This window comes from Salmo trutta, chromosome 7 (genome assembly GCF_901001165.1).
Source record: "Salmo trutta chromosome 7, fSalTru1.1, whole genome shotgun sequence".
Lineage (NCBI taxonomy): Eukaryota > Metazoa > Chordata > Actinopteri > Salmoniformes > Salmonidae > Salmo > Salmo trutta.
The window spans coordinates 5773643-5797110 of NC_042963.1; the positions used below are offsets into that span (position 1 = coordinate 5773643).

A 23468-nucleotide genomic window follows, 5' to 3' on the forward strand; every position below is an offset into this window, starting at 1 on the left:
ACATTTTATTTGCCTGGTCACACACAGATGATGTGTTGTTCATTGAAGTCCACAAACAAAGGGAAAAGGTGGATTTGTCCAATAGAAACTCTTGTTTGCAACTGACGAATGATTACACCCTAGATAAGCTAGATGCAGGCAAGAGTGTGCAAGGCAGTATTGAATGTGTCACTGTCTGTCTATGTGTCACTGTCATCACATTTTTCTCTCGACCCTACGTTGTAAACTTCATTCTTAGGCTAGGTTGTAGCAACCTCATGATGGGTACAGGGACTATTGTACTATCATGACGTAGCCTAAACCTATCGATGTTACATTGAACTGGGTGAATGGAATATGAATGACAGTCATCCAATATGCTGTAATAGAAATAAGGTCATGCTCATGAAAAACAAATGGTCCTCCCTCATCATAAACAGCACTGATTGCCAATGTTATCTACTGACCATGCTCAAGTACTTTACCAATCTTCAATATACAACTTAATATTGTGAGACAGATGCCCTGACACATTTCTTTGTTAACCCTGTTGTGATTGTGTCATGCCTTTACAAATCCTCACATTTGTCTCTGGCATGATGGGCCATGCCTTCATACAGATGGAGGATCTTAATTTGATACAGCAGGAAAAAAATCCTGAAGCAACAAGAAATGTGAATTATTATGTGGATTATAATACATTTTTGTAGGGGTTGATTCATTTTTCAAAAGGGAAAATAAAGTCTGTAATTTCAAAGTGGAAATTACAAACTTCAGAAGCCTTTTTAAAACTCAAATACACTACAAGTTTTAAAAGTAAAGTACTCCTGCAACAGGGTGATCAAATTAAGATCCGACATCTGTAATGCTTATTTTGTCACTATTTTGTCTGTAATGCTTATTAGTACCTTTGCTCCGCAAGGTACTAATCTCATCTCAAAGTATAATGGCAGGAAGGCTTGGGGAGGAAACTCAGAGAGAGCATGAATAGATATTAGAAAATAATGGACGAATAAGTCAACATTACAGATAGGGAGAGACAGAGCGCCTCTGAGTACTGGTGTGTACAGGTTATGGATGGTTGAGGGAGCATCTGGCAGAGAATGGATGTGCTGGCGACTGAAGAGGCAATCAGACTGGATAAACCTGTTTAACACACTGTTGTCCTCTGCCTCTCCACAACCATCATCAACCAGGAGGAATCTCCATGTGACAAGGGATGATGAAATGGAAAATAGGGCTGAGCAGATTAGAGAAACCTGGATTTAGGTGGACAGAGCCTCTCAGATCTTCTTGCTCTGAGCTGAGGTAATGTGCGGCAGCCTACTGCACAACCTTCAAATATGCTTTAGAGCACTGCTGTCATAGCAAGGAAAGAGCTGATTTGTAGAGAAGATGACATGTATATCCACTATTACTGCTGCTGCCTGTAGCACAAATGTATCTTCTTTCCTATCAATGTAGCAGCAGATTCTCATGCCGAGGGTGTTTAAGACTCAGTTCAAAAGGACAAGTTCCTCTACAGTCGGTTTCAGAGCGACTCCCTGGAGCCAAGTCCAGAAAATAGGCTGGATGCTGTCATCAACATTTTGTAGTCTCATCATAATACACATAGGGATGGTGAATAATTGATCACTGAGGAATTGGGCTCTGACTCAGTACTGTGAATAGACTGTTTTCTTTCTCTCTTTCTTTCTCACATTACCACTATTTAAGTCTGAAACTTTATGTTCCTCCCTCATGTCTCTACTATTGGTTCCTTTAAGTGCTTCTACATGGTACTAACACATCCTGCAAATTATGCCATAAGAATACATTCTCCTTTTTATGGGAAGGAAGCACATGTGTGGATGCACAGACACACTCAAACACCCTCCCCTTGTGCACATCTTTCTTTTAGATGGACACACATTGACTTGGACATGTTTATTTTCGGTTTAAAGAATGTGATTGTGGGGCCTCGCACAGCAGCGGCCCGTCAAATGAAACAACGCAGTGGTGGTCTGATCTAGATGTAACCTCAGACAGAGAGCTGTCAGCTGTAATGGAAGCATTCAGCAGGTCAATAAGATGTGTCATGAGTCTCTCCAGTTGCGAGCTCCACTGTGATGGAAGGAAACATAAAACCCAGCTCATACAGTAGAAGTCTTCTACTGCACTAAACCCCTGAGACACAGGTCAGCCGTCTGAACCACTACTGCCCTCCGGTGGAGGATTATGCGTGGGAGTGAATGGAGCTGAAGTCAAGTGACTATGGGCTTCTACTATAATGGTTGACTATGGGTTTCTATTATTATGGTTTATGTGGTGTGAAAGTGTTTCTGTGCTCAACTACCACACATCACTCTCTGACATCGGTCTGCGTAAGCTTATTGGCAATTCACTGTTTTTATTCAAATATTTTAGAGTTCTCCAATGTCCACTGGCCATTATTGACTTGCCAGTGTCTTACTCTCTCTCTCTCTTTGTATTCCTTTCTTCTTCAGTGTGACTGCAGTGAGGCTGCCAGATGGGCTCTCCTTCGTGGTGTATGAGTTCTGGGATGGAGAGGAGGAGTGGAAAAAGTAAGTTCTAGAATTGTGCCTCATTTGACTTCTCACCTACGGATCCCTCCCTCCCCCCACACCCCCTTCACCCCTTGGTCTTCTTATAATCCCCATAGGTACAATTTCCAGCAAATATGGAATCAATAATGCACAATAATTTGATATGTTGGAGTCTACTATTTTGTAAGCACAGGTCTCATATGAGATATGTGTATTTCTTTACACAATTGGGTAGATGATTACAGAAGAGCTGTCATTGCTTAGTGTTTTTTTTTATGTTCATACAAAGCTAACATCTGGAGTCAGACTTTGGTTAAGCAGACTCCAGAGGTACAGAGCTCTATCACAGCAGGAACCTATCTACAGCTATAGTCACTGAATAAGGCTGACATACTATAATGACTTATTGATGTTTTGGGGGATGTGCTGAGGCTGTAACGAGTCTCTATCTTTCAAGTTCTCGATTCATATTTTACTGTTCACAATCACAATATCATCTGTGGGGCGTAGGAGAACTGAAGGAGTGAGCGTGTATGCGTCTGCATGCATGGGTGTGCGAGTCTGTATTTATATGTGATCTCATGCCCTCCACCTCTGTCCTCAGGCACCTCCAGGCTGCATCCTTCAAGGCCTTTCAACATGTTAAAGTTGACACTCTGTGCCAGCCTGAGGCTGTGTCCACTGTTGCTGTGCCAGGTTAGTCTCCTGAGAGAGAGCTGGCATAGAGCACAATCCCCTGCGTAATGCTGGCATAGTGCCGTGTATCTGGGATGGGGAGCCCTGATGGCGATGGAACCTACTGGGGGAGAGAACTGTTTGAAGTAGAGCAGTCAGGGAAAACACATACCCTGATATTTATTATATTTACTTATTGTTATTGGTATAAATGTATGTCATAGACTTACCTCAGGCAAACCTGAAAATGTATGACATTCTAAATGAATTATATTATGCAGTGTATCATCATTGTATTATCACATTGAGCAGAGAAACACTAGACCTGAATGTGAAAGTGTTGTAAATGATTGATCTATTCCTGAGCTGCTTGTCTAACTGAACTCCCCCTCGCTCTCTCTCCCTGCAGCCGCCTGGTGCAGCCTGAGCAGAGACTGATGGGGATGGGGACGCATCGCCTAAGTCCACAACACCCCCATCCTTAGCTCCCACATACCCCTTTACCTCACTCTCACCCCCACAATCCCTCTTTCTCTCTTTTGTAAGTACATGTTTACACAGTGTCTGTTTGATATTGAGACAAAAAGGAAGGCATCAATTGCAGTGAATATTAAACAGTGCATTAAAGCGAGATTACCGCCATCCAATACATTTGTTCATTGTATCGTTCACCCTCAAGTCATTGTAGAAATGAGGTGAACAGTTAACCTGCTTTTGAGGCTCTAGTGCATGTCATCAATTTTGACTAAAAGACATGAACCTGCTGCTGCTGCTAATGACAGAGTAATAGAGCCCTCAACATTCATCTCTATCAAGCTGTGAAGGTTATTTTTTTTGTGTGTTAAGAGTACTTGTATGAATCAGCAATGGATATATTAGCTGTGAAAGTCTAGTAAAATTATATGAAAACATGTTCTATTATAATTATATTTGTATTGACGTCTTTAGTGGTACAGTGCAAAATTCTTCAGAAGAAGCGGTTACAACAAAAGCAGCAAAACGTGTGGTTTGCTGCAGACAGTTTCCCTTTTGAACAACTAATCTCAAGCCTTAAACATCAGCATATGGTTGAGGTTGTAGGATTTCCAATAACGGAGTGGCTGCAGATCCGAATTTTCACAGGATCTTTTTTCTCTCTCAGGACCTTTAGTTCCGAAGCTTCTGGGCGTGTTTCTTTACCTCTAGTTCGCGCACTCATTTTTGTGGTCTCCTTACCTTCACATTTCTCACTGATGATCATTTGTCAAGTTTTACTGGTGTAACGTCCATGCAGCATCTGCATACCAACCATTTGATCGCAATCAGTTTCATGGGGATATGCATTTAGATCTTGAGTTATAGTGTTGTTATGAATGACATAGAGTGAGGAAATTTTAGAGCAGATGGTGTTAACTGTAGCATAGCCTACAGAGACTGTGCATAAAGTAGAGAATACACACATGCACAGAATCTTTAGAACCTTTAGTCGAGGGAATAAAGATCTGGGATAAGTCGGATCCGCAGCCACGGCCCTCCCATAAACACAGAGTAATTTGATTTTAAACATCTAACGCACAGCCACATATTACAATCACAATGTTCATTGCAATTGAGCAAAAAGGAGATGTTTCACATGCCCATCAAGCAAATGATAGTAACAGAAAATATATCAGAATGTTCACCCACCAACCCAGTTGAAGAACCTCTTGTGCACATCTAGGAGCATGACCAGTTTGTCCAACTCCAACAACCTGAAATCAACATGATCCAACAGACCCAGTCGAAAAGCACAATGTAAATTAATGAAATATAGCAATTACATATATTTAACATATGAGTGTATTACAAATGATCTCAATAAAAGTGTTTTATCTATAAACAATAATGTATGAATCACTCATCTTGATCTACCTTTAGAGGTTGGAATCGTTCACCCACTTCTCCATTGAATTTCTTAGTTTGTCCTGTAAGCACATGGTGGTGGCAAGCTTGTCCTTAACCAATTGGGGGATATCAAACCCTCACTCCCCAGGATAAGATTATCATCTCAGATAATTACATGTAAGTAATAACAAAGACTGTCCTTGTTCACTGTAAAAACACAAACTTTGTTTACTTGGCTTTGATCATAACTAGGACCACTGAAATGAACACATGTCCAGTCCCATCTCTGGTGCTAAGCCACATTGCACTTTTCTTTGAGAGAACCCTGGACTTCTCCGCGTTAATACACCCGTGATATTAATAAATAGCACACCTTGGGCTTCATATTAGCCTATATCAGTATTACAGAGCAAGAGCATGGCTCCCTTGTTGACATAGACTTATGTGGGGAAATTCTACTGGAATGGTTTTCTATCCGTAGCTTCCGTTGGGTTCTGTATTAACAGGTCAGAGCCAGTCAAAAAATGCCAATTCTATTTCTGTAACATTCCTGGCTGTTCCCTAAACTGTGCAACCACATTTTTTCTCCCCATCTCTTGAGTGCATGTTAAAATGAATGTCCAGTAACTTATTTGCTTTAGTATTTAGCCATGCTACTTTCACTGGGTTTTGTGGATTTCTTATTTTTCTTTTATAGTATTCCTATAAAAAGGACAGACAAAACAAATATATATATATATATATGAATAGAAAATGGCATAGAGAATGAACATTCACTTTTATGGCAGTGTTTAAAGAAATACTAATTCTTATACTTATGTATGTTTCAGTAAAATGGCTTTCTCTCTGAGTGTAGAGACTTATTGCAGGGATGCAAGTACTATATTTAGTCTTAAAACTGTTGAAATTCTAGATAATGTAGAATGATAAAACTCAATAAAATGGAAATACACCATGAATCTGTTGCTTCATTGCTTTACATTTCTGGGAAAGCATGCACACAACATGTAGTATGACGACTAATGAAAAACAAATGCCAGTGCATATTTCCTATAAAACATTTTACTTCTGATAAACATGTCAGTACAATGAGAAACATCGACATACTGTACACAAAAGGAAGAATCGTAACTTGAGACAGCAACCTACGTGAGAATACACCGTTCATGTTCATTCAAAATATCACAGCAAACACAACACACACATTTACAAAAAGTGAAAATAACTCACTTTCTCCCCCACCCCCATATGAAATGTTCACTCTATGGCCATCCTTTCATTATGGCTGTAAATACTTTTTTTAACCTATTATGTAAACTTCCATTCCCGATTTCCTTCAGTGTATCAGACAGTGAGCAGAACACATTGTGCAAATGAAATAATACAAAAGTAAGAAGAATAAGAATAGAAAAGTCCCCTATTCCTACCCAGTCAACAAATCTCACACAATGAAGACATGTACCAGTTAGGTTTAGATCTTATTGAGGAGCTGTATGATGGCGATGGTGGTGCTCTGTCCAAAGATGAAGGCCCCACAGATCAGAGTGATCATCCCCCATGTTGTTAGGACCACTCTGAGAGGGAATGGGGGAGGGGGAGGGAGAAAATAAAGGAGAAACATGGTGTCAATGTAAAGAAGGATTTGGATGGATGAATGGTTTGAGTGAGTGACCATGATTGGTTCAAACTCACCGTGTTTTGAAAGATACTTGCTCTGACTGCATGGCAAATACTAGACATAGCCCTGCACACAAGCAGATAAAGCAAACATACATTATCTCTGCTAGTTCGATTCACATACAACTGTGTGGGAGAGAGTGAAGGTGTGAAAGGGGGATAATTTTCCCACCTGGGAAGATGAAAATGAAAAATGCGCTGATTCCCCCAATGATACTGATAACCTTGCTGATGTCTGGGATGAACATGGCAATGAGCAGGGTGATGGTGATCCAGGCTACAGTCAGCCCCACACGGCTACAGTTCTCATACGACTCGGTCACAACGTGGAAGCGCCGACGGAAACTCAGCAGTGGGTCCTGAATCACGGACCTGAGTGCAGAACGTTAGAGACACTGCAATGAGGCTCACTGGGCCAAACAGACAAATTTACTAACGAGTTCTTTATTTCGACTTCAAATGTTCTGATTTAAAAAATGGCCAATGAATGCTATTTCTACGTAATACCCATTATTAAATGCTCTCCAGCCATCATGTTACCTTCCTAGCAGGAGGATGATGGGGAAGATGGTGATGATAGAGATGCCAAAGAGCAGTCTTGCAATGATCATGAGGACATCGTCCCCTGTGTATGACATCAGAATATCAGCTGCAACATCCTTGCCAAATGTCAGGTATCCGTAAACACCTGAACCAGAAAGGGAGGGGAAACACATTCAAACACCAACTTGACCTAAAAGGTTCTTCAGCTGTCCCCATAGGAGAACCCTTTGAAGAACCCTTTTAGGTTTCAGGTAGAACCCTTTATGGTTCCATGTAGAACCCTTTCCACAGAGGAAACCTAAAAGGGTTCTACCTGAAACCTAAAAGGGTTCTCCTGTGGGGACAGCCGAAGAACTCCTTTGGAACCTTTTTTTCTAAGAGTCTACAATAGTATGGTCACTGTGTTCACTACAATCACTCGGTGCTATGAGCCAGAGTATTGAAGGGATGAGTCTCACCAGTAAGGGAGTAAATGACCAGGCAGAAGAACATGGACACCACAGAGATGAACACCCAATGGGACAGGCTTTTGTTCTCCATGCTGCTGTAGATGGCTATGCACGCCTCGTGACACTGGAGCACAGAATGATACAGAACATGGCAGGCTCAGAATGCAAAGCTCAAAGAAACATGACTACATAGACCTGTGACAGGCTTGAGTCCCAACACTTAGTGTAATCCTTTGAATCATTCTGGTGGCCAGTTAGCTCTGGCCCTTACATTGAGACTATGTATAGCATGGGGCTCCACAGCTCTTAATGCTCCCAATCATAGAACATCAGATCCTTTGTCACAAGCTGACAATTCAACTATATACATTACACTAGCAAGGTTCTTCCAGGTTTTCTCGATCAAATTTTACTCAACATTCCTCCATCCACCTTCCTTCAGGATTCCCATCCTTCCTCTTTTTTTCACCAGCTCAGTAATCAATCAGCCCGGGGGTGCAGGGGCTCAGGGAGCTGGGCTTTGTCTGCGTCTCTCCCCACTTCCCTTTTATTACGTTTCTGACAATCCCCCTGTGTTTCCTTGGTTACTCAGAAGATTACAAACAATATCTCTGAAAATGAGTAATATTTTCCAATTTTCCTCCAATCTTACCCAAGTTAAAATATTGAACAGAGAAACAGCTCTCCTCTGCCAGATAGCCTGAGGCTCTGTTGGACTGTGATGACTGACCACTCCTCAATAGACAGCTCCTCAATTGACCAGAATTTGGGGTAAATGCCAGACTTTTAACCATTGGCTTCGTAAAGAAAATGAATCTAACCTCACAAGTGACCACTTTGAAAAACAAACATGTTTGAAGCCGTACTCACCTGAAAGCCAAAGCAGATGGTCGGGATAACGCTGAACATCGAAGCCCAAGAGCTTATTCTACAGAGAGACGACAAGAAAACTTCAGAGTGGCTCTTAAAAGGGCCTTTTCAACAAGACCTAATCTGACCTGAGGCAATTTCAGTCTTTTACAGTTTCTGTCAATCACACCGACACATTACAATGTGTGGGCTGAGGGCTCGGACTCCACTCCCAGACAGTCAAAATGTAGCTCAAAATGAAAATACATTTAACAAGGGAACAAGGACTAAAATCTCCTAATATTATAGGGCATCTTACATCCTGATCTTACAGACTTCTTTACAGGTTACATTTAACTTGACAGCATTTTCCAACTATATCGATATGATTTTATGATAGGCCTATTTGGTGGCCTTTAGCATAGGCCTATTTGGTGGCCTTTAGCATAGGCCTATTTGGTGGCCTTTAGCATAGGCCTATTTGGTGGCCTTTAGCATAGGCCTATTTGGTGGCCTTCAGCATAGGCCTATGCTGAAAGCCATCACATAGGCCTGTCATAAAATCATATCGATATTGTTCACGTCACTCAGACTATGTAACAAGGACAGAAATTGCTCAAAGGTCAAACTAATATGAATTGGGATTACAAGCACTCACCCACTTGTGTACAAGGGGGGTATGTGCACCTCACTGCCCTCTAGTGTGTGATATTTCACAATGATGGCCACTGTTAGGTATGTAGCCGCCAGAGTACCTAAAACACTTCAAAAAGAGGGAAAGGGTTGAGCATAACATGAGATTGAATATGGCAGTAACAGCCACACAAATGTTGCAATGTTCTGCACCAAGTAGCCTGGGTTTAAATCTTTACAATGCTGTAGTACACTGCCCATAAATGACTCACTCACCTGATGTACTTCTGAATACTGATCTCTTTAGGGATGGAGAGAGGGAGGATGAGGAAGACACACAGGAGGATGAGGGCGAAATGTGGGTGTGTGTACCAGTGGTATGGCATGTCTGTCTCGGGCAATCCAGTGATCAACTCATAAAGGGAGATGCATACTGCAACACAAAAATTACATAAAGAAACATGTATCAGATACTGTATATGAAGTTGAAAATCTATATCATTAACCTATTTCCAATTATCATCATTACATAATGAGAAGTGGGGACAGGAAAATCTGATGATTTCAAAGGCTCCAGAAGAAATAGTTCAGGAAGAAATGATTTTATTATGAAACGGTAACATAATCCAGTAAGGAATAGTTAGGGAGTCATGCAGGAGTCATGCAGTCGGGGAGAAGCATGAAGATACTCACGTTTCTCCAGCTGGTCCGACACTATGACCAGGAAGGCCACAGAGATCATGAAGAGGTTGAAGACGAAGACGACCTCACAGAGCTGCCCGATGGCAGGCCCACACACATCCTTCACCACGGCCTGGTATGTGTTCTGACCACTGATGGAGGAGGAGTAGCCCAGGATTACCAGGCCACTGATGAGGAACACCAGGGACACCTGGGGCGGAGGAGAGATGAAGATACAATCAAGAGGTTGCTGAGTGGGAGAAGAGAGATGTGATTGAGCAAATAATAAGAGAGTAGGTCTATAACGGATGGTCTGGCTGACACCAAACTCGAAGTCTTCGTGATTCATGTCAGCCAGGCTAATAAAGGATAACATGGATGAGGGGAAGGGATAACCAGAGTGTACAACTGCTGAGAATGATGTGCTTGACTGCGGTGCTTTATTTTGATTATGTACAAAATGAAAAAATGTGAAATTGTCAACATTGATGCTATTATTTGATTAAGAATATTTAGGCTACCCAAAATTAATCAATTACGCAAGCTATCCGGCTCTTGGCATGTTAGCCCCTCCTCGGCGACACTCCGGTGGTAGGGCTGATCACCGACAACGATGAGACAGCCTATAGGGAGGAGGGCAGGGAACTGGCAGTGTGGTGCCAGGACAACAACCTCTCCCTCAACGTCAGCAAGACAAAGTAGCTGATTGTGTACTACAGGAAACGAAGGGCCGAGCACGCCCCTAATTCACATTGACGAGGCTGTAGTGGAGCGGGTCGAGACCTTCAAGTTCCTCGGTGTCCACATCACTAAGGATATATTATGGTCCAAACACACCAACACAGCTGTGAAGATGACACAACAACACCTCTTCCCCCTCAGGAGGCTGAAAAGATTTGGCTGGATGGGCCCTCAGATTTTCAAACATTTCTGCAGCTGCATCATTGAGAGCATCTTGACTGGCTGCATCACCGCTTGGTTTGACAACCGCTTGGCATCCGACCGCAAGACGCTACAAAGGGTAGTGCGTACGGCCCAGTACATCACTGGGGCCGAGCTCCCTGACATCCAGGACCTCTATACCGGGTGGTGTCAGAGAAAGGTCCTAAAAATTGTCAAAGACTCCAGCCACCCAAGTCATAGACTATTCTCTCTGCTTCCGCACGGCAAGTGGTACCAATGCACAAAGTCTGGAACCAACAGGACCCTGAACAGCTTCTACCCCCAAGCCAAAAGACTGCTAAATAGTTAGTTAAATAGTTAAGCAAATAGCTACCCAGACTATCTGCATTGACCCTTTTTGCACAAACTCTTTTGACTCATCACATACGCTGCTTCTACTGTTTACTATCTTCACTATCTGTCAATTTATTCCTAGTTATATGTACATATCTACCTCAATTACCTCGTACCCCTGCACATCGACTAGGTTCTGGTCCCCAATGTTCCCTCTAAGCTACGCATGTGTCTGGGAGCGCAGCCCGTGCAGAGAATCACAAGATTGAACCTCAATCAACCTTCTAGAGTTTTCCCTGTTAGTTAACACTATCAACGTTTTCCTTTACTGTGGCAATTGTGATCAAATCAATGCAATATTAGCCACTTTCAATGTAACATACTGAAACAAAACGAACTATGCAAGACTTAGTATGCAAAACTATGCAAGAGATTTTGTTGTAGGTAGACCGCATCGGAATAGGATTCTTTTGCATTGACAGGCATGACGCAGGCCCATACTCTACACAGACCGGTGCGCCATAACCAATCAGAGCTGCAGTAGGCCTATACGCAAATAGACCATTGCCATATATGGATATGTAAAATTTACTTTGAACTGGACTGTTTTGCAGCATGAGCGGTCGCGATTATTATGCACCTGTTTTGAGATCAAAGCGAGAGCTGCATGTAGCCACGTGTGCACATTTGTTCATATTCTTTGCTAGTTAGTGAGTCATTAGCCCAGTTATAGCTAATGTGTAGTCAGCAATGAGGGAGTGATTGCTTCCTACAAGAGCGCAAAACCTTTACATTTCTAGCTATCTTTAAAAAGCAGTCAGGTAAAGAGCTTTTTTTTATGTCTTGAAAGGCACAGTGTTGTATTTTAAAACAGGCTTGAATAAGCTAAGTACATTTACATTTTAGTAATTTAGCAGAAGCTCTTATCCAGAGCAACTTACAGTAGTGAATGCATACATTTCATACATTTTTTTCATACTGGTCCCCCGTGGGAATCGAACCCACAACCCTGGCGTTGCAAACACCATGCTCTACCAACTGAGCCACACGGGACTGAGTAGCCAATAGGCAGAGGGTAGCATAATTCTCTGTAATAATGGTATGGAATAATAATAAATTGTATTTTGTAAAGTGGTTTCTTGTATTAAACAACACAACAAAATGTTCAATCACCTTCTTGTCTGAAGGACAAGTGGATAAACAGGTTAATGTCAAGCCCAGCATGTTTTTTTCAAAAGTCTTGTGGAATGTAGGCCTACATTGAACATCACATATTAGCTGCTACTGTAGGCTGAACGATAATACCCATTTCCATGTTAAAATGTTGTGATGCATTTTCTCCATCGTTTTTTATGGAAGGCCTACAATATGATCAAATAGTCACAGTAGCCTACTTGGACACTGTTAAAACAGTAAATTAATGGGGGTATAACCCCAATATTCACAGTAAATGTGTGCTGGAAGTTGCACAGAATTTTCACAACCTGAAGTTTACTCAATGCCCCAGAAAACGAGGGAACATTGCTGGTACCCCTTGTATATAGCCAAGTTATCATTACTCTTGTTTATCTGTTATCACGTGTTTTACGGTTCGATATTTTATTTCTCTCTGCATTGTTGAGAAAGCCAATAAGTAGACTTGGCATTTCACTGTTCTTCCACAACATTTGTTCACGAAGCACGTGACGAATACAATTTGACTTGATTTGATTCCCAAAACGAATCACCAACCAATTCTAGATGGTTCGTCCTACACAGTAAATGGCAAGACTAAATCAATAGGTTTGGAGTAGGCCTATATAGATCGTTTAAATTGGTTTAAATCACGTATTAAATCAGGTGGTTAAAATGACGTTTAATATCAAGAATGCATCAAATAAAGTACATTGTGTTACTGGGGTCAGTAAAGTCATTTACCATCTCCACTGCAACCGCCGAGTGAATTCCACCGGCTTTCTCGAAAGCCCATGGGAAGTTGAGAAGTCCCGCACCAAGCGCAGATTTGAGCATGATGAAAATTGCTCCCAAAGATCCAAGTCTTGGGCCATCTGTATCGAGTGTGGGCTTGGCCAGCAAGCTGATGCTTTCTCTCGCCAACTCTTCCATGCTTTGTCAGACTTGCTCCAAACTCTCCGAAAAACCTCTGCGACTCGTGCCAGGCGATGTGTTCACAGGAATCTGCTCAAGAAATAAAGGTGAACTAGAAAGGAGGATGGAGCAAGGATTGGGTTGGGAAGGTCCGTGTACTTTTCTTATTTTGATTTCCTAGTCAAAAAGTAGAGTGGAAAAACAGAAAACGGCTAGTTTTTAGTTTCTGAATTTGAGAAACGAAAATTGTAACTCAACTTGTTCTCTAATTTCTCTCATTGATTGTTTCAAAGTTGGACATGGAATAACGTAAAACAAATAACATTTATGACATTTTGGGATTTTACTTTTTCATTTTGTCCATACCTGGAAGTACACTCCCCCTCATAGAATATTCATGAGTCTTAGGGGTGTGGCAGCACAAAGAAAGGCTTAGCCTGTGTGCGCCATGAAGATAAAAATACTCATCTTAACTAAGATGCAGAACTTATTATGAAGTTAGCATGCCAATAGAACAAACTCAACAAATTTCAGCTAACTAGCTAGCCCTGCCTGGTTACTGGCTATAGTCATGCTAGCTTGTAGTAGCTAGTGGAAGTAAGTTAGTCCCTCAACCTGCAACAAGATGAAGCTGCCCGGCCAAAGCTACCTGCTATGGAAAGGTCAGATTTCTCCATACTTTCTGTTGACAAAATTCTAATTAAAGGTCCACTGTATTTAAAGGGATGGCTTAATTTAAATGTGCTGAAAACCCCGGGAAGCTGCTGAAGGGAGGACAACTCATAACAATGGCTGGAATGGAGTAAATGAAATGGTATCAAAGACATGGAAACCATGTGTTTAATGAGTTTGATTACCATTCCAAATAGACTGTTCCAGCCATTACTATGAGCCAATCCTTCCCAGTTAAGGTGCCTCAAACTCCTGTGCTGAAACCCCTATTGAATGAAAACTCCATGAGAAAATCTGTTGGCCAGCGAGTGGGAGGGTTTTCAGCAGCTCTTACATCTAGATGTTCCGCTAGCGGAACGTCTGCTCCAATATCCAATGATGGGCGTGGCGCGAAATACAAATTCCTCTAAAAACCGAAAACTTCCATTTTTCAAACATATGACTATTTTACAGCTATTTAAAGACAAGACTCTCGTTAATCTAACCACACTGTCCGATTTCAAAAAGGCTTTACAGCGAAAGCAAAACATTAGATTATGTCAGCAGAGTACCCAGCCAGAAATAATCAGACACCTATTTTTCAAGCTAGCATATAATGTCACAAAATCCCAGAAGACAGCTAAATGCAGCACTAACCTTTGATGATCTTCATCAGATGACACACCTAGGACATTATGTTATACAATACATGCATGTTTTGTTCAATCAAGTTCATATTTATATCAAAAAACAGCTTTTTACATTAGCATGTGACGTTCAGAACTAGCATAACCCCCGCAAACTTCCGGGGAATTTACTAACAATTTACTAAATTACTCACGATAAACGTTCACAAAAAGCATAACAATTATTTTAAGAATTATAGATACAGAACTCCTCTATGCACTCGATATGTCCGATTTTAAAATAGCTTTTCAGATGAAGCACATTTTGCAATATTCTAAGTATATAGCCCAGCCATCACGGGCTAGCTATTTAGACACCCGGCAAGTTTATCCTTCACCACAATCAGATTTACTATAAGAAAAATGGTCTTACCTTTCCTGTTCTTCGTCAGAATGCACTCCCAGGACTTCTACTTCAATAACAAATGTAGGTTTGGTCCCAAATAATCCATCGTTATGTTCCATCAGCGACGTTTTGTTCATGGTTTCAAGACACTATCCCAATGGTAAATCACGGTCGTGCGCATGGCGCATAATGTGACAAAAAATTTCTAAATATTCCATTACCGTACTTCGAAGCATGTCAACCGCTGTTTAAAATAAATTTTTATGCAATTTATCTCGTAGAAAAGCGATAATATTCCGACCGGGAATCTGCGTGTCTGTAAACAGAGGGAAAAACAGAAAGGCGGAGGCGGCCAGTGCCCGCGCCTAAGCCCTTTGTCCTCTGATAGACCACTTAACAAAAGCGCTCGTGTGTTTCAGCCAGGGCTTTGAATTACGTCATTCAGGTTTTTCCCGGGCTCTGAGAGCCCATTGGAGCCGTAGGAAGTGTCACGTAACAGCAGAGATCCTTTGTAATGAATAGAGATGACAAAGAAGGGCAAGAAATGGTCAGACAGGGTACTTCCTGAACAGAATCTTCTCACGTTTTGGCCTGCCAAATGAGTTCTGTTATACTCACAGACACCATTCAAGTGTTTTCTATCCAAAGCTAATAATTATATGCATATTCTAGTTTCTGGGCAGGACTAATAATCAGATTAAATGGGGTACGTTTTTTATCCAGCCGTGAAAATACTGCCCCCTAGCCATAAGAGGCTAATTAAATGTATGCAGTGCGTGCAAAGGAGCCACGCAAAAGGTAAGTCTGAATACCAACTTCTGAGAAGTGTGTAGGAAAGGCATACATTTCCTAATTAGGAATTGGCCCATAAGTGAATACAGACTTAGATCTTCCTTGAATGTGTGTAAGTAGGTGGGGGCAGGGAGAGGAGTCTACTGCAGGTGTGTGTGGTGGCTTGGCTGGTCATTTGTTAGTGGGCTGTAGCCTCAGGAGCTTTGCCTCTTAATTCTCTGACCCCTCACATACAGTGCTGGTCATAAAAAAAAAAGCGAGCTAGCTCATGGATGCAAACAATGTTCTTCCCCAGAAACATAGCAAAATGACATCTGTTTCAGTAGCTATAGTTAGCTAGCTAACTATATAGCTCGGTGTCATCATCTAAAATAACACTAATTAATAAGACAGTTCTTACTTGATTAATGGTGGTTGGACCCATCTATGTGAAGATAGCCTCAATAAGAATTTGTTAATTTGACAAAAATCAGAAATCACACTGGATGTATTATACTTTAGAATTGCATTGGTGGCATACTTATTTCACTGTACAGCCTTACCTGTGGATTGTGGATCCATGACATGGGGTATCAGTCTACTAAGTGACACCCAGAATACATTAGCGTCATAGCTCTTATTGCGGGACTCTGAAACAACTGTGAATTGGGCCACATTTATTGTCAACCTATGTGTGTTGAACACTATTCCTGCGGAAAAACAATACTGCTTAGATGTTTTGTAGTCTGATAATTCTGAGGAGGACGTTGGGAAAAAATATCTTGGGTATTGAGTAGACTGATACCCCATTTCATTGATCCCCAATCCTTAGGTAAAGCTGTACAGTGCAATATGAATGTCAATACACATAATAGGCTGACTGGGGAGGGGATTTCACACAGTCCCGCGATAAGAGCTACAACACTAATATTTGCATAAACACTATACAGTGTGGTCTGTGGGTGTCACCGAGTAGACTGATTCCCCATTTCATTGCTTCACATTCCAACCTTGTTTAACATTATCTAGTCTAAATATGACATGATTCCACCAATTGTAACCTTCTGCATCACTTTCAAAGAGGTACTTTTATTTTGAAGGCAAACAGCAAATTTCACTATTGTGCCCAATCCTTATTGTGGCTAGCTTCAACACACATAACCCGTTTCGGTCGAGCCTCACTAGCCAGATTAAGTTAGCTTTGGGCAAAAGGGTTAAGTAGCTGGCTAGCTATTTATTTTCATGAACTGAAGTTCAATTTCAATAGGCAAACAACAAGTGGCTACCTAGCTAATACTTACATACAAGGATTCCTAAATCATTGCTAAGAATAATGAAAATGACTGCAGTTTCTCCTGGTCATTGTTTTCAGGCTGGTGGGATTGGTGCTAGCTAGGTACCAAGCTAAAGCTAGCTACCCCAGAAGTTGCGGTCATCCAAATAATGCTTTATTACCAACGCAGTATTGTAAACACATCGTTCGTGGCCGGTGTTTGCTTGTTTGCATTTTGTTAGATTTTTTTGTGTGCAGCTTTGACAGTGCTACTGATAGTAGTGGTGGTGCTTGGCTTGCACGTGCAAATTCAGAACACACAACATTCTATAATAGAACTGTGTTGTTTGACGTATCTTTTTTCACACGCAAAAACCCAAATGGCATTCCATAGTATGTTGTGAAGCTAATAGCAGTGACGCTATTACTGTGTAACTCCAGTAGGGCAACATCTGAAAAATAGTGCACTCGGTAGTGTGTCCTGGTGCTCGACCAGTCGCGAAAGCCAAAATCACCACGACATAGAACGATTGATTGTCAAGGACAATGAATTCCATTATCTTGGCGTTAATGGATTTCACCTTTGCGTTGTCTCGCTGAAATGTTCTTACTCTTTCAAATGACTGCTTGATCCATACAGCAGACATTGTGGGCTAAATTTTACGTGGCGTCATTACGTCATGTACCTACGTTACGTAGGTATGCACGTCAGCTTTGACATCGGTTTTGCACATCGGCGTTAACCTAGACATCAGGCCGGTGTTGGCATTTTTAGCTAATATCGGCCGATTCCGATATGTTCACCGATAGATCGTGCATCGCTAATTGTAATGTTTTTAAAATTGTATAAACTGCATTATTTTTCCTGGACCCCAGGAAGAGTAGCTGGGGTCCATCAGAATAAATACAAATTATATCTCATTTAGTCTTAGCTTGTATACAATTATTTGATTTTGGATCACAGGTAAAATGCAGCAATTACATTCAATTGAATTACTTATCAAGAGAAGGAGGGGAGGTAGAAGGACAGGTTTCTTCAACCAAACCCATCGACACCCATCTATCCACTCTCTCCCCCCACATCCCCCTTACAAGTGCCATCTGTCAGCTTTCAGTAAAAACCACACATGAAGCAAATTTAAACATTGAATTAAACCGATTTAATCAAAGGGCAGTTGAACAAGAGTGAGCAAAGTTTAGTATGAGGGAGATTAAGTAGTTGATTTGGCAACCTGACAACATGGCATTGGTGCCAACAGCAAAACAACTTACCCCAATGTATCCTGGAGAGAAGAGAAAAAGCAAGGGGCAGTAGAGGAATCATTTGAATTCTGTGAGATGGATGCAATATTTAAACAATAATTAGTCTGATGTGGACAACCAATTTGAAAGTGTCTAGGGGTGTTCTCTCGGTAATACCACACAACATGCGAGAAATTGAGAAACACATCTTGAGAGCATCATGCCTAACAGGAAGTGTAAATAAGGGACTTTCCTTGAAGGATGGGGAAGGAGAAGAGGGTCTCCGCTGAAGTCCAAGAATTCTGATATGTTCTGTCCAATTGTCCCTCAAACAGACCTGCAGGTGTAATCAACCAGCCTACATACCATCTGTGAGTGAACTGTGAGGATTGTCAAGACAGAGAAATAGATAGAGGGAGAGTTAACTGTTCATTTGAGTTTATTTATTCCACTTGCTTTGGCAATATTATCATACGTTTCCTATACCAATAAATCCCCATTGAATTGAGATGGATAATCACTGTTGAGCATTCCATTTAAAATATTGTAAAACTGTTCTAGAGTCATATTGTCTCAGCACAGTAGGGTACAGCATCAGGGTGTTGTAAGAGGGGATCGAGAAATACTCAGTGGCCAGTTTATTCTGTTCACGAAAATGGTTTGCTTCCTCAGATTGCGAGTCAAGTGGACGCGGCTTGCTATATAAAGCAGGCAGACTGTCATCAAGGCATTCAGTTACTGTTCAACTGAACGTTAGAATGGGCAAAACGAGTGACCTGAGCAACTTTGAGCGTGGTATGATCAGCGGTTCCAGTTTCTCAGAAACACCAGGCTTCCTGGGCTCTTCACGCACCACAGTGTCTAGGGTTTACTGGGAATAGTGCGACAAACATCCAGTCAGCGGCCGTCCTGTGGGTGAAAACTGCTTGTTGGTGAGAGAGGTCTAAGGAGAATGGCCAGAATCGTGCAAGCTAACAGGCAGGCCACAAACCGGCAAATAACGGTGCAGGACAACAGTGGTGTGCAGAATGACATCTCGGATCGCACAACTCATCGGTCCTTGTCACGGATGGGCTATTGCAGCAGACAACCACACCGGGTCCACTCAGCTGGTTGGTGTGTTTATGGACCTATTCAATCACTCCCTATCCCAGTCTACTATCCTCACATGCTTCAAGATGGCCAACATTGTTCCTGTACGCAAGAAGGCAAAGATAACTATCGCCCCGTAGCACTCACTTCTGTCATCATGAAGAGCTTTGAGAGACTAGTCAACGATCATATCACCTTACCTGCCACCCTAGACCTACTTCAGTTTGCATACCACCCCAACAGGTCCACAGATGATGCAATCGCCATCACACTGCCCTATCCCATCTGGACAAGAGGAATACCTATATAAGAATGCTGTTCATTGACTACAGCTCAGCATTAAACACCATAGTACCCTCCAACCTAATCATTAAGCTTGAGGCCCTGGGTCTCAACCACGCCCTGTGCAATTGGGTCTTGAACTTTGACTGGCCGCCCCCAGGTGGTGAAGGTAGGAAACAACTCCACTTCGCTGATCCTCAACACTGGGGCCCCACAAGGGTGCGTGCTCAGCCCCCTCCTGTACTCCCTGTTCAACCATGACTGCGTGGCCATGCACGCCTCCAACTCAATCATCAAGTTTGCAGACGACACAACAGTGGTGGGCATGATTACCAACAATGACGAGACAGCCTACAGGGAGGAGGTGTGGGCATTCGGAGTGTGGTGTCAGGAGAACAACCTCACTCAACGTCAACAAAACAAAGGTGATGATCTTGGACTTCAGGAAACAGCAGAGGGAGCACCACTCTATCCATATCGAAGGGACAGTAGTGCAGGTTGAAAGTTAAGTTCCTCTGCTTACATATCACGGACCAACTGAAATGGTCCACCCACACAGACAGTGTAGTGAACAAGGCACAACAGTGCACAAACTTTTACAGATACACAATTGAGAGCATCCTGTCGGGCTGTATCACCGCCTGGTACGGCAACTACATCGCCCTCAACCGCAAGGCTCTCCAGAAGGGGGTGTGGTCTGCACAACGCATCACCGGGGGCAAACTACCTGCCCTCCAGGACACCTACAGGACCCAATGTCACAGAAAGGCCAAAAAGATAATCAAGGGCAACCACCACCTGAGCCACTGCCTGTTCACCCCTCTACCATCTAGAAGGTGAGGTCAGTACAGGTGCATCAAAGCTGGGACCGAGAGACTGAAAAACAGCTTATATCTCATGGCCATCAGACAGAGAGGCTGCTGCCTACATACAGATTTGAATCCTTGGCCACTTTAATAAATGGATCACTAGTCACTTTAAATAATGCCACTTTAATAATGTTTACATGTCTCATGTATGTACATCTCATATACAGTCGTGGCCAAAAGTTGAGAATGACACAAATATAAATTTTCAAAGTCTGCTGCCTCAGTTTGTATGATGGCAATTTGCATATACTCCAGAATGTTATAAAGAGTGATCAGATGAATTGCAAAGTCCCTCTTTGCCATGCAAATGAACTGAATCCCCCCAAAATATTTCCACTGCATTTCAGCCCTGCCACAAAAGGACCAGCTGACATCATGTCAGTGATTCTCTCGTTAACACAGGTGTAAGTGTTGACGAGGACAGGGCTGGAGATCACTCTGTCATGCTGATTGGGTTCGAATAACAGACTGGAAGCTTCAAAAGGAGGGTGGTGCTTTGAATCATTGTTCTTCCTCTGTCAACCATGGTTACCTGCAAGGCAACACGTGCCGTCATCATTTCTTTGCACAAAAAAGGGCTTCACAGGCAAAGATATTGCTGCCAGTAAGATTGCACCTAAATCAACCATTTATTGGATCATCAAGAACTTCAAGGAGAGCGGTTCAATTGTTGTGAAGAAGGCTTCAGGGTGCCCAAGAAAGTCCAGCAAGCGCCAGGACTGTCTTCTAAAGTTGATTCAGCTGCGGGATCGGGACACCACCAGTACAGAGCTTGCTCAGAAATGACAGCAGGCAGGTATGAGTGCATCTGCACGCACAGTGAGGCGAAGACTTTTGGAGGATGGCCTGGTGTCAAGATGGGCAGCAAAGAAGCCACTTCTCTCCACAAAAAACATCAGGGACAGACTGATATTCTGCAAAAGGTACAGGGATTGGACTGCTGAGGACTGGGGTAAAGTCATTTTCTCTGATGAATCCCCTTTCCAATTGTTTGGGGCATCCGGAAAAAAGCTTGTCCAGAGAAGACAAGGTGAGCGCTACCATCAGTCCTGTGTCATGCCAACAGTAAAGCATGCTAAGACCATTCATGTGTGGGGTTGCTTCTCAGCCAAGGGAGTGGGCTCACTCACAATTTTGCCTAAGAACACAGCCATGAATAAAGAATGGTACCAACACATCCTCCGAGAGCAACTTCTCCCAACCATTCAGCAACAGTTTGGTGACGAACAATGCCTTTTCCAGCATGATAGTTATCACTTTTGCCTTATGGCAAGGTGCTCCAAGTGGCTCCGGGAACAAAACATCAATATTTTGGGTCCATGGACAGGAAACTCCCCAGACCTTAATCCCATTGAGAACTTGTGGTCAATCTTCAAGAAGCAGGTGGACAAACAAAAAATCAGTGTACAAATAATATTAAACTGGTTTCATATCATTGATCATCAACCCCCCTCCCCCAATTCCTGCAGGAAAATAATCCTGCAGGAACTGTTTACTGTGTTGATTATAATTATATATTTTTGCAAAGTTTGATACATTTTTTGTTAGGGGAAATCAAGTCTTACATTTTAAAGTGGAGGAAATGTCCAGCAACAACAGGGTGATCACATTACAGATCCTACAACTGTATACATTCAGAGAAGTATAGCCTACATCTGTCTTTCAGTGAACAGGAAAGGATTTTGGTTAAGTATACCCATAACAATAAAAAGGCTGATATTAACTTACTGTTTTGCCTGATGTAACTACATGAAGTTCATGATGATCAGCTGAGATGCCATACTGTGGTTTTCTCCTGCAGGAACACTCAGCACACACACACACACACACACACACACACACACACACACACATCAGCACTGACTGTAGCTTAATTGGATATTGTTGTATGTGTAAGAAATAGCTAAGTTAGCTATGCAAAGTGCTAGATAGTTTCTGTAAATAGTTACCTGCTGTTCATTATTACTCAGTCAATAAACACCATCACCCGGCAGAAGAGCTAGCTACTGTAAGTTAGCTACAGAAAGTAATGGAGAAATCTGACCTTTCTGCAGCAGGTAGCTCTGGTAAGGCAGCTTCACTACCAGCTAGCATGACTGTAGCCAGTAATCAAGCCATTTTCTGTTTTTCCACTCTCCGTTTTGACTTGGAAATCAAAATAACAAAACGTACATGGACCGGGTCAGAGGTCAATGAGAGTTTAATTTGGTCAGCCAGTCAAAAAAAATGAATTGATAATTTGCTATGTGAGGCTTATTTGAGGTAATAGAAGTTTTGTAATGGTTAGGTTGTTACGAATGCATTGATATAAGTGGATGCACGTGGCAAATTTGAAGAAAGATGACAGAGTTGTCTGTTGTTCACACCTGTATCTGCCCTCTCCCACCCGCCTTCCAGGCGGACATGTACTGTATTTCCATTGTTAGAGCGGTCACTCGACTATCTTGTCAATATAATACATAATCTTTGCCTTTATGAATTACCACATGTACAAACTGTTAGTGCCCAATATTAATTACTAAACTAGAATCCTTAATTGAAACAATAACAAAGCACCCTTGGGGCTAGAGAAATGTAACCACTCAAATTCATAGAGCTATGGATGCAAGCACTGACCATCCATGATATCAAATGTATAATTTTAACCATGTCTTGAGGCTATACAGTATACATTTACGTTGTTTAAAAACATTGACGTAACACGAGGCATTTATAAGTGGGTATATATATCATAAGGACTTAATTAACATGATCCACACATCCTTGAAGAGTGCACGAGTGTCTTATCCCCCTCAGGAGGCTGAAAAGATTTGGGATAGGCCCTCAGAACCTCAAAGTTCTACAGCTGCACCATTGAGAGCATCTTGACTGGCTGCATCACCGCTTGGTATGGCAACTGCACTGCTCATGACCGCAAAGCGATTCCAGAGGTTGGTACGGAGAGCGGAAGGCCTAGTACATCACTAGGGCCGAGGTCCCTGCCATCCAGAGGGGTATACTTCGATTGAAGCTAGATCTACTCAAGCTTTTATAAATT

The 23468-nt window shown here is 42.1% G+C and overlaps 2 protein-coding genes across 3 annotated transcripts in view; one reads left to right on the plus strand and one right to left on the minus strand.

Moving 5' to 3' along the window:
- Nucleotides 1-6022, plus strand: part of LOC115196791 (N-terminal EF-hand calcium-binding protein 2-like) — a 131579-nt gene extending 125557 nt beyond the window's left edge. For both annotated transcript variants that reach the window (XM_029757701.1, XM_029757702.1), the window contains 3 exons: nucleotides 2466-2543; nucleotides 3130-3221; nucleotides 3610-6022. In XM_029757701.1, the coding sequence (XP_029613561.1) occupies nucleotides 2466-2543; nucleotides 3130-3221; nucleotides 3610-3638 (199 nt within the window). In that variant the 3' untranslated portion in view covers nucleotides 3639-6022. The remainder of the gene's footprint in view (nucleotides 1-2465; nucleotides 2544-3129; nucleotides 3222-3609) is intronic.
- Nucleotides 6023-6107: 85 nt separating this feature from the next.
- slc38a8a (solute carrier family 38 member 8a) lies at nucleotides 6108-13491 on the minus strand. Its single transcript, XM_029757700.1, has 10 exons — nucleotides 13049-13491; nucleotides 9908-10106; nucleotides 9491-9647; nucleotides 9240-9344; nucleotides 8603-8660; nucleotides 7742-7856; nucleotides 7281-7428; nucleotides 6913-7112; nucleotides 6756-6807; nucleotides 6108-6637 (listed from the first exon to the last, which is right to left on the minus strand). Exons 1-10 carry the CDS (start codon nucleotides 13235-13237, stop codon nucleotides 6535-6537), a joined length of 1326 nt encoding a protein of 441 aa, XP_029613560.1. The 5' UTR covers nucleotides 13238-13491; the 3' UTR covers nucleotides 6108-6534.
- Nucleotides 13492-23468: the final 9977 nt, after the last annotated feature.

What these genes read in the sequence shown, in the direction of transcription:
- slc38a8a (XM_029757700.1), bottom strand. Translation starts at nt 13,237, where the DNA reads ATGGAAGAGTTGGCGAGAGAAAGCATCAGCTTGCTGGCCAAGCCCACA. An exon ending in CCCCCCTTGTACACAAGTGG is followed by an intron (nt 8,661 to 9,239) that starts GTGAGTGCTTGT and finishes GTCTCTCTGTAG; the next exon opens with AATAAGCTCTTGGGCTTCGA. An exon ending in GGTCATTTACTCCCTTACTG is followed by an intron (nt 7,429 to 7,741) that starts GTGAGACTCATC and finishes TTTCTGGTTCAG; the next exon opens with GTGTTTACGGATACCTGACA.